Source organism: Anthonomus grandis, chromosome 13, assembly GCF_022605725.1.
Source record: "Anthonomus grandis grandis chromosome 13, icAntGran1.3, whole genome shotgun sequence".
Classification (NCBI taxonomy): Eukaryota; Metazoa; Arthropoda; class Insecta; order Coleoptera; family Curculionidae; genus Anthonomus; species Anthonomus grandis.
Window position 1 is genome coordinate 15,434,914 of NC_065558.1, and position 12,473 is coordinate 15,447,386.

Sequence of the window (12,473 nt, forward strand, 5' to 3'; positions counted from 1 at the left end):
ATTGTTGGTATCCTTTTACATATTGGACTATTAAGACAGGTATTATTATTTTTCATTTGTGTCACCTGCCTACGAGTTTTATAAGCACTTTGCTGCATTTGGGTGGAATCGTATGTTATTTTATGTTTTACACAAGGACAAGAAGCAGTTTTTAATGTATGTTTATTTCGCATTACTTTGTGGAGAATTTCGGACTCCTTTCAAATGATTTTTATTGGTCCTTTCTTACCATCCATCGTTTCATAATTTACCGAAGAGATCATTACCATTTTGAAGTTTTGCAAAATAAGCTCGGCACCAAAATATAGTATTTAGGTTGCTAATGATGTGTGCCAAATTTAAAATTTTTATATAAACGCATTCAAAAGATAACAGGGGGAGGCGGATTATTAAGAGCCGCACTGTATAGTATATTGTAACCTATAGAAGCCTGTGTCATGGCAGTTACTAGTGGCTCAACTTAAATTATTATACTAGAGCCGGTCAAAATATGCATGAATAAGAAATGTTTAAACAAAAACCCGTTAATTGTGGAATTCTTTAGACTTGTAACCTGAAAATAACCAACAGCAGAAATTTTTGCGTTCTTTCATTCGACATAGATTGGTTCAGGATCGAAAAGAGTGTTCGACGAGGCGACCCAATTTCCTCGACACTTTTTACAAGTCTGATGGAATATAAAGGGTGTTTTTTTGAGAGGTATACAAATTTGAAGTGAAATAAAACTATTAAAAAAAAATTTATTGACATGGTGTTGGTTTTATTTAAAAGATATTGTTATGCCATTAGTGCTTAAAAATGATTTCGGGCATATGAGCGCCACGGCTGGTTCGAATGTAGCGTATTCGGGAAGTCCAATTTTCGACCATTTTTTCAAGCATCTGGGGCCGTATCTCGGCAATAACGCGGCGAATGTTTGCTTCCAAGTGATCCAACGTCTGTGGTTTATCTTTGAAGACATGTGACTTCACATATCCCCAAAGAAAGTAATCCAGGGGTGTGAGATCACACGATCGTGGAGGCCAGTTCACATAGGTCCATTGCGTGAAATTATGCGATCATGGAATGTTTCCAGCAATAAATTGATAGTGTCACGCGCTGTGTGCCATGTTGCACCATCTTGTTGAAACCAAAGCTCTGCCACATCAAGACGGTTCAACTGAGGAACAAAAAAGTCGGCAATTATGGCTCTATAACGTTCTCCATTGACTGTAACATTCTGGTCGTTATCATCAAAAAAAAATATGGGCCAATGATTCCTCCTGACCATAAAGCGCACCAAACTGTGACTTTTAATGGATGTAAGGGCATCTCAACAAAAGCTTCTGGATTTTCTCCACTCCAAATTCGGCAATTTTGCTTATTGACGAAGCCGTTCAACCAAAAATGAGCCTCATCGCCGAACAAAATTTTGGATTGAAAAAATGGGTCAAGCTGAATACTGTTTTCCGCCCATTCACTGAACGTACGGCGCGCATAATGGTCACGCGGTTTCAGTTCTTGCACAAGTTGGATCTTGTTACCTCGCAAGCCAAAATCTTGCCGCAAAATCTTCCACAAAGTGGATGGGCACAGCCCCAATTGTTGTGCACGATGGCGAATCGACTCATTCGGGTCCTCTTCAACACTATGCTCCACAGCAGCAATAACTTCTTCTGGGCGTCTTTGTGGATGCGTATTATCAACTAGAGTATGCGTGGTACGAAAACGATCCATGGTTTTTCGAATAACTTGCTCGGATAGCCGATTATGTCGACCGTAAAATGGACGCAGCGCACGGTAAGTTTCGCGAATTGAACTATGATTTTCAAAATATATTTGCACAATTTGAAAGCGTTGTTCTGGAGCGTGAAAGGAGAAAAGCTAAACCTATGTCTTGCCGACGATTCCTAAAAAATCAACATTGCCAAGACCCAATTTATGACAAACTTAGTTTCCAGCTGTAACCTAATGAAAAAAATATAAGAAATTTAATACGTATCATCTTACAAATATCTGGGACAATAATGAGAAGGAACAATCAGACCTGCGAAGTAACCAAAACGATAGGTCTGACTCGGGCTGCTGAGACATGTATTCAGATCAGATATACCTATGTGTCTCAAAGGAAACGTGTTTGATTAGTGCGTCGTCCCGGTATTGACATATGGCTCGGAAAACTCACATCCACATAAAAAACTATCAATAAAATAAGAATAATCTAACGATCCACGATGGAGAGGTCTTTGTTAGAAGTGACATTGCGAGATAAAATCCGAAATAAAGAACTACGTAGAAGAACAAAAGTTACGGATGCATTTGAAATAATCACATACTTAAAATAGCATTGGGCTGGCCACGTTGCAAGAATGACAAATAAATGGACGAAAACCGAGCAAAATGGTTTATGCTAAGAGAGATCCCAGCAGTGGACGAGACAAGCTGCTATATGATGATAACGAATGAATTCTATAATTTGGTTATAAAATTTGATTTATCCCAATTTATACTAGGGCCGATCATTATACAATTGAATAAGAAATAATGTTAGTTAATTAGCTTAGGTTAAGGATATGCCTTAGTAAGATAAACTTGATTATTACAATGTACATATTACCTTATTGGAGTTTGTATAATGTCGTTTAGTTAATAAATACGTGTTGGTAATAATTAAACGGCATAAAAATGACTTGTAAGTTCTCCTTTAAATCAATGTATACGAGAAGGGCTTAAAATATGAACGAATAAGAAATTCTGTTAACTGATGGAGGGCCCTAGAAATTTTGCCTTCTGCTTTTTTTCGCCTTATAATGTATTTTCTCATAAAAGAGCAATAGTCCCTTTTAATTTCTACAAGCTAATATCGCTTTTCTAATCAATCGGCCGTTCTCTTTAAATATAGATTTTTACCAGGGCCGGTCAAAATACAAATGAACAAGAAATATTATTTTCCGATTGACGCTAAATGTGATTATAAAAATGTGATACTTCATTTCTATAATGTTATATATTTTAATAGTTGCCAATAATTAGGTGTACAATACAGTAGAGCCTTGATAATCCGGACATGCATTACTCCGGATGCTTCAGTAGTCCGAACACGAGTTTTGCCGCTATTATGTACGTTATAGTCCGGATTCGCTTGTACGCGATAATCCGGATCGCGCTGTTTTCAGCCGTTTTGCAGGCTTTGACAAGTTTAAATTGATTGGTAGTTTGCGAAAGTTTAGTTTTTAACGTTACATAGGTATTACAGTCGATACTTATTGCTTCCTGGCCTTCCTACACCAATTCTGGGGAATATGGCTCCAAGACGAAAGCATAAAACATTATCTTTAAAACAAAAGCTTGATATACTAAACAGATTAGAACGTGGCGTGAGTGGAAAAGCCTTAGCTAGTGAATACGATGTAGGCACATCCACAATTTCGGATATTAAAAAGAACAAATTGAGCATTAAAAGGTATGTACCAAGGTTTATAAAGACGTTTTATTTTTACTAATGTTTTGTATTTTATTTTTAGTTTTATTAGCGGTTGTGATAGCGTACCACAAGCTAGGAAAACACTAAGAAAACCTGAATATCCCAGAATGGAAAAGCGATTGTTCGAATGGTTTTGCAGGCAACGTTACAGACACATTCCCATATCATATGAAATTTTAGCAGCCAAAGCAAAGCAAATCTACAACGATGTTTATGGAAATGAGAATTTTGCAGCCAGTCGAGGTTGGATCGCAAATTTCAGAAAAAGATATACTTTGAGGCTTTAAAAATTTGTGGTGAAAAATTATCCAATGACGAAACTGCTGTTGAGCCTTTTAAAAATATGTTGGCACAGAAAATGAAAGACCTGAATTTAATTCCTACGCAGGTTTACAATGCTGATGAATCAGTGTTGTACTGGAAAATGTTACCGAAAAAAACAATTGTTCGTTCTCAAGAAAAGACAGCACCGGGACGAAAAATAAGTAAGGAGCGGGTTACTTTCCTGGCATGTGTAAATGGAGATGGTTCTCAGAAATTGAGAATTCCCGTCATTGGAAAAGCAAAAAATCCCAGAGCATTTAAAAATGTACCCATACCCGTAGAGTACGAAAATTCCTGCAATGCTTGGATGACATCTGCAATATTTAAAGAGTGGTTTCATAATTCGTTTATTAGGCAAGTAAAAGAGTATTTAAGAAGCCAAAATCTAACTGAACGCGCTCTTTTAATCATTGATAATGCCTCATGCCATGGATCGCCAGAAGAACTGAGAAGTAAGGATGGCCATTTCCAAACAATCTTTCTTCCGCCAAATTGCACAGCATTGCTGCAACCCATGGATCAAAATGCCATAAGGTTGACTAAATTGTTTTACCGTAAGAGCCTTTTGGCGCACATTTTATCACAAAATGAAGAAAATGTTATCCAGGTATTAAAGACCTTAAATCTCAAAACTGCAACATACTTACTGAGCAATGCATGGCCAAAACTTACTGTAGAGGTTTTACAAAAATGTTGGGAAAAAGTAATTCCAAAAGGAACAGTTTTTGGTAATGATTTGATGAAAATCTACGAGCTTTAACGGATGTTTCGGCTATGCTCCAAACACTAAGTGAAAACGAGATAAATCCTAATGAAGTGAATAACTGGATTGAAAATGATGACAACTTGGTATTAGATGAGATAGAAAGCAACGAAATGCATTATAGCAGCAGCGAAGAATGTGAAGATGATGACGAAAATCAAGGGAGAGAGAAAGGAGTCAAAAATGATGAAGCAGTGAAGGGCTTCAATTTATGCTTAAAGTGGGCTGAAGAAAATCGAGTGCCATTGCATGATATTCTTGTTCTTAAAAAGAGTTAAAGAAATGGCTTTTATGAAAAACTAAGAAAAAGTAAAGCAAGCAAAAATGACATACTTTTTTAAATATTAAATTTATTTTATCCTTTTAATTTGTATGTTTTTCTCGTTTATCACATATTTGTAGGCAATTTTTTAGTTATATTCATATAATATTCCCTAATAAAAAACATATATTTATGTAAAAAGACATCATGTTTCAGTAATCCGAATTTTTCGTTAATCCGGATCACCGTCGTTTTTATTAGTCCGGACTATCGAGGCTTTACTGTATAAAAATAACGAACTCATAAATTCACGTTTCAATGTCCTTGTATAAGTGCCTGTGATAGAATACTTTACAAATTTGGCGAAGACTTCATATTTCATATATGTAGATGAATAATATTTTAACTTATAATTAACATTACATTTTATTAAGGAATCATGACAATGAAATGCCTACAAAATATGCCAAAAGAATTGCAAAAGGGCTTTTACGTTTTTTTTGTCCAATGGATTTCGTCAACTTTGAATATAACAATGTATAATTTTCTGAAAGGCAAATAGCCTTTAATTTCTAGACACCCTTGTCAGACAAACCTACTTTTCTAGCCATCCGCTCTTCCTGTTAATATATCAATTTATACCAGGGCCGGTCAAAATATGAATGAATATGAAATATGGTTATCTGATTGATTTAATAATTTTCCGGGGATTTACCGTAGTAACGTGAGCTTGATTATTAGAATGTAGTACTTCATTGAGGTTTGTATAATGTTGTCTATTTAAATAGTTGCAAATAAATAATTATACGATATAAAAATAACTAACTCCGGATATAACGAACATTCATTCGATTATAATGAACTGAAATGAGTATAGGTAACCATAGATGACCCAAGGCAAATTACTTAATAAGCGGCCTCCCTTGATCCCCCACGGTACGATAAATCACCCGAGTTAAAGAAACTGTTAGTAAATCACGTGGTTGCCGCTTTGTTTACACTGCGAGACACGTTTATTAGTATACCGGGCCCGATATAAAATATGAGTTATCGTTCCTTTATTTTTGTGTTACATTTTTATTGCAACAAAGTCGTCCGATTCGTTAACGTAATTAAGGGCTCCGGTAATTTATTTTACGATCTACATATTGCTAATTAGGAATATTAATTGGCAATCGGGTCCGGGGCTTTGTAGTGAATGCCTTGGGATATCATAATTTCGCTTATGACTTTTTTATTATTATTTTTCTTCTTTTGTTACATGGACGCTCTTGTGTTAGCTATAAGCGATGCCTTCTAACTATTATAATGTTGCGTGGTTTCCTGTAGTTTTTGCATTTAGGCACTCTAAGCAATTAGTTTAGGCTGAGCTACTTCTTAAGGAATTTTTGTCGAGTTTTTGGATATTAGATAATTAGTATGTTTTTTTTGTAAATACTTTTTGTATAATTAATCATATTTTCTGTATTTTCCTCAATTAGTGGCTGGCAATCAAATCGCAAAAAAAATGTCTCGAATTCAACAGATTAAACCATAAAGTCGCAACCCAAGACGTAAAAATAAACTATTTCTTAGTCCGTAAGGCTGGATCAGGGTGGACTGTGAAGGGTTTCAAACATCCATCATACCGATAAGAAGCCACTAATTAAACCAATAGGAATAATTTAAGAACCCAGCGTTACGATTTATGGTTGATCTACTCTTAACCTCGCTTCCGCATTAAGGATATACGTCAATTTCCATCCAAATAACATCCATATTGTGTTTCGGCTGATATAGAGGGTGTCAATTTAAAAATTTCCCACCCTCGTTACCTTTCTTGCGGTTAAAAATATGAAAAGTCACAGTTTAAATGAATAATTTTAGGCTTCTTGATTCAACCCTCTAGCAGGGGTTGATGTCTCCCTTATCTTAAATGGGAATGGAAGTCCAAGTGTATCCTATACTTTATTGTGTTTTGAGAGGTTTCCGAATAATCGCGTTTCAAAGTTGCAGAAACGATTTAACTTGCCTGCATTGAGATTTAGGTTTTCAGGTAGTGTTTGCACAAAAACTATTGGGTTGGGTCTCCTTGTAGTACAAATGATTAGAAGAGTAGGAAGGTACACCGTTAAAATTGTTAAATAACGGGAATAAAATCTAGTTTAAATAATTAATATTTAAGAAAATACATGGGATCTACTTACGCACTATCTTATGAGTTGTTGACAAGGTTGTCCATTTCTCTGTAAACAATAATAATAAAGTCTGTTTTCGAACTTCTCTCTAAAATTTCGGAAAACTTCACCGCAAATCCAATTCGGCTTTTAAGATCGGTAATATCAGCAGGTTATATGTTTTATATACAATAGATTTAAGACGTCCCCAAAGAAAAAAGTCTAAGAGTGTTAAATCCGGTAATCTTGAAGGCCATTCAATTAGTCCCCTTCTGTCAACTTATCTATCCAGAATCTCTCGTTCAACCACTGTCAGACAATAAGAACATTATAAGGATGCTGCTTTATGGAACGTTAAAAATTCTCCTCTAAAACTGGATTACCCTCTGTATCAAAAGAGGATTAATTTTTTCCTTGCTTATGCTTAAGCTCTCCTTAAGCATATTAAGGCATAGATCACTTCTCAAGTTTCCTCCAATAAATAAAAAACTAATATTCTCATTTCCAAGAATACCAGCCTAAACATTAACTTATGTATGTATGTCCTTCTTGAAAAAATTGCGGGATTTCGTCACTCCAGTATCGACAATTTTGTTTGTTAATATTTTCATTTAGAAAAAATTAACATTCATCGCTAAAATAGATATTTGGCAGAATATTAGGGATGTTGTTGACTGGCCGATTCATGAATTCACAAAACTCTATTCTTTTATCAAAATCATCATCTTAAAGTTTTTGAAGTATCTGCATTTTGTATGGATGGGGTTTATGCATTTTCAGTGAGTAATACTTCTGTCTGTTACTATCCACAAGAAGCTGATCGGCTCTGCAGCAAATAATCCCAAAATCTCAGTTTGAGCTCTTTCGTTCAGAACTCGTGGGTTTTTTTTTCTATTACTCACCAAACCAGTTGCGGACAACTTTGCCTATACGATTACTTTACGATTTTGATTTCTTTAATTGAAAAACAAAGCTGTCCTTCATGCGCACTTTCAAACCCCTCTATAAATGAAAATAATTTCAGTTCGTTCTTTTAAAATAAATAAGCCACTTGACCCCATTCCCATTTAAGATTCTAAGGATGACCTCTGAAAGTGAATCTAACCCTTCTATGGGGCTGGAACAAAAAGGCGAAAAATATTCATTTAAAGTCTTCATATTTTTAACTGTAAGAAAGGTGGAGAGTTTTCAAATTGACACCCAATATTTATATGTAACGGTTTTAAAACGCCTTTCGACGTAGGCCGTACCCAATTTCTACGTCATACGGGCATTTTATTGGTTTTTTGTAGAATGTCTTTCACCCTCGTAACTCCTTCCTTCCAAGTCTTCTTGCGCCTTCATCTCTTTCTTCGACCCGGTGGTATTCCCATGTTTTTTTTTTGGCAATTTTGTATCTGGGATTTTCTGGAGGTGTCATACCATATTAGTTTTTTTGCTTTCTTTTGATGTCTGATTTTATTGGTTCATCTACAATGCTTTCATTTCAAAACGATCCACCCTTAATAACTTTATTAAAAAAAAAAAAAAAAAAAAAAAAAAAAACAAAACACGTCAAATTAGATATACAGGGGGACGTTTAATTATGCATTTACTGAAGTTCTGTCAATCACCTCCTCACCTCCAGCTAACCTCACTTATATAATATATCAAATGGGAACCCCCATCGTGTGATACATCATAGTAAGGAGCGTAAAATTCTCTATTCAACGGTACCAAAAAAAAATGAAATCGGTAAATGTGTAAGCAAATAGTTAGCGAAAATGTCTAGAAATAATGAATATTTTATTTACGCCAAACTTTGGTATGTCAAATGGCTATCCCATGGTGTGATACATTATTTTAAAGGGCATTCATTATGCTATCAATGGTTGTAAAAAAAAATAAAATTGATTGACCAAGAAGCAATTAAAGTGTAAATCGGTAGGGTAGAAAAACAAATTTAATTAGTTTAACAAATTTATTTTATTAAATGTTCAAAATTCGCGCCGTTATTAGCAAGACAATAAAAAAGCCTATTTTTAAACTCCTTACGAACATTGGCTAGGGTCGGCCCGCTAATTTCTCTGCATTCTTGAAATATTCTTTTTTTTAAATTCTCAATACTCTCAGGTGGGGTTTTATAAACTTTGCTTTTTAAGTAGCCTCAAAGAAAAAAGTCTAGTGGGGTAAGGTCCGGAGACCACGCAGGCCATTCGATCGCACCACGTCTGCCAATCCACTTTTCTCGAAAATTTTCATCAAGCCACTCTCGAACTACCAAAGTGTAGTGCGCAGGAGCTCCATCCTGCTGAAAATGTATATTATTTTCATTCAATAATATAGCACCATGTTGATCTACTTGATTTTCCATAGATTGGATGATGGAAGGGTATATTGCATTATCTAAAAGGTTTAAATAAATTTCGCCAGTCAAATTTTCTTCCAAAAAAAATGGCCCGATTATTTCATTCCCATAAATTGCTGCCCAAACATTAATTTTTTGGGGATATTGGGTATGGCCTTCCCGAAAAACATGCGGATTTTCATTATCCCAGTATCTACAGTTATGTCTGTTCACCAGGCCATTTAAAAAAAAGGTGGATTCGTCACTGAAGTAAATGTTCTTCAATAAATGGGGATCGTCGTCAATTCGCTGGCACATCACTTCACAAAATTTAATTCTCCTATCAAAATCATCTCTCCGAGTTCATCAAGAATATGAATTTTATAAGGAAATAACTTATTTTTTTTTAAAACTTTATATACGGAACCAGTGGAATATTTGTTAGTTTTGCGGCCTTTGGTATAGACAAAGTTGGATCCATAGCAAATTGTCCTAGTACTTCAACTTGGCATGCTTCATCGACAACTCTATTTTCATATTTTTTCTTATTGCAAATCGATCCCGTCTCTTCAAATTTTCGTATCAATTCTAATACATATTTATGGCTCACGTTTTTATCTGACACGTTTTTATCTGACTTGTTTTTATCTGACTACCTTTCATTAAATGCTCTCGCGGTTCTGCGAGCACACTGATCTTGAGCTCCATAAAGGAAAATTATTTCTATTCTTTCGGCTAGCGTATACACCATTTTATTAACTCACTGTTTTAACTAAAATTATAATAATAATAATAATAATAATAATAATAATTAATAATAATATTATTATTATTATTATTAATATTAATTACTATTATGATTATATTTTAAATATGAGTGTGAACTGTGGCCGATAACTATATTTTAAAAATATTTCAAAAAATGAAATCTAATGCAATTGGTCCAGAAAAATTAATATTAAATTTAATAATACGTTGCTGTATACTCCTGGAAGCAAGAGAATGGAGTTCCATTATCTAAAAGTTGTTGAAAAGCTAATGGAATTTTAAATTAATATATTCATAGACCAATTTTTTAGATTCTATAATCCAATCTCTTGAAATGAATAGATCATCTGCACTTGTTATTTTAAAATATGTGGTATTATCGCAATTACGCTTACAACAAATATCTAACAAATAGAGCTCGAAGAATCCGAGTTTTAGACTCATTGGTATTTTACAGGGTATTTTTTACACATGTATGATGTTAAGATCGCAAAATTTTTAAACGAAGTTTTAATAAGCATTTTTTTATGGTTTTCTAGATTCCAATGGTCACCCTCGAAATTGTAGGACCCTGTATCTCCCTAGTCTATGGACTAACTCCATAGACCATATATAACCCTGGGAGTTTTTCTAGGAAGTGTTGTCCAGTTTTTTCTATTTATGGTTGTGTTTATAGCAATGGAACTTTCTTTGAGTGACTTTCCAACCTCCCTTTCAAGTTTTTTCCTAGGAAAGAAAAAAAATGTATATGATGAGAAAAAAAAGTCTGATCAATTTATAAAATATAATAAAGTATTAAAAACCTGCAACTGCAACATTAGATTAACAACAGCAGATTAGATTAATACCTGTTATATATGATGCATCTCACAATGTATCATCACTGTGTATAACGTTTTTAAAAACGTACTAATTTTCTAATATTTTCCATTAAAAAAAATATATATATTCCGAGTGCATCTTTTGGTTCACCAGTCTAAATTAGATAACATCAGCAATCTTATAAAATATCAACATAAACCTTGTTGATTCATCTTTTTCTTTGCAGGCTTACCAACAACCTCTTAGACGTTTCAAATAAAAATCAGTAGTGCTAAAACCCGTAATATGTTAAGAAAATCCGGCCTCATCCTGCAAAAATCCATCGGTTATATCCAGCCGCACTATAGGTGAGACACATCTAAGAATTCGCCTCATTCGTCCCCCTTTAAGCACCTGCTAAGCATTCGGACCCCCTAATATATTTTCTTTCATTAATTATTAAATTAAAAAAGATGATGATCAGGGCCGGAGCCCTATTTGCACATGATTAATTAAGTCCGCCGGGCGTCTTTTGATGATCCTTTTTAAACGTGGTATTAATTTTAATTAGTTAATTGTTCAAAGGGTACGGCCAGGTACCCATCGGGTAATTTTGACAGCTCGGAAAATATGATTTTATAGGTTGGGCCTTGTGTTGATGGGAAAAGTGGATTTATAATTATGACGGGCGAAATTTTCGGTTTTTTTATTTTGATTTTTTTGAAGGTGGTTTATGGGAGTGTGACATTGAATCAGCAAGAGCTTGAATATTTATGCTCTTATAAGGCAAAAGTTATTCTTAGAATTATTTTAAACTCCTTAATTAGAATAATTCCAATATTTTACTAATAAACTAAAACAAAGCTTTTTTTAGCTCTCTTGCTTAAATCGATGCGGACTGTCGAAACAGGGTGATTTATTACAATCAGCATTTTTTTGGGGACGGTAATATATTTACTTTTTATTTAACAAATACGGAGGAAGTTAAATAATTTCACATAATATAAAAACAAACGCGTTAGGCATGGATAAAATTTCCACGATAATGCTGAATGTACTCCGTTTATTGACTTGTATTTAACACACATTTTCAATTGTTGTATCAAAGTAACTTACTTTCCAGATCAATGAAAAACTTCAATGGGAAAACCTCTGCCTAAAACTTCTACTCCTGTAACATTTAATGATCTTCGTATTATAAGTAAATTTCCTGCAGTCTCTAAAATATTTTGAACGAATTCGTTATAACCAGATAATTATTGTATATCTAATCATATAATATAAATGTATCTGATAATATATTTAGAGCCTGGGTAAAAAATATGTATAGTATATTCGAGTTGTTGGATTTCTCTAAAGCGTTTGATACCATTAACCATGATTTGTTTGTTATGTGCAGAGCTTGAATACTATGGTTTTCATGTTGTTTCATTTTTGCTATTAAAATCATATTTGTCAAATAGATATCAAACAATTTTTTTCTATAACAGGCAGTCTGAACAACTAAGTATCACTTGCGGTGTCTCTCAAGGTTGTATTGTGGGACCTTTACTCTTTATAATTTATACTGCAGATATTTTAAATTCCCTTAAGCATTGTAAGCTGCAGGC

General features: G+C 34.1%; 1 protein-coding gene across 2 annotated transcripts in view; it reads left to right on the plus strand.

Moving 5' to 3' along the window:
- The window catches only part of LOC126743544 (prolyl endopeptidase), a 52,848-nt gene that overhangs the window by 1,837 nt on the left and 38,538 nt on the right, over window positions 1–12,473 (plus strand). Inside the window, exon 2 of one of the 2 annotated variants that reach the window (XM_050450683.1) lies at window positions 11,111–11,231. The exons of the other annotated variant lie outside the window; for it this stretch is intronic. Within the exon in view, the coding sequence (XP_050306640.1) occupies window positions 11,170–11,231 (62 nt within the window). The 5' untranslated portion in view covers window positions 11,111–11,169. The remainder of the gene's footprint in view (window positions 1–11,110; window positions 11,232–12,473) is intronic. 2 annotated transcript variants of the gene reach the window in all.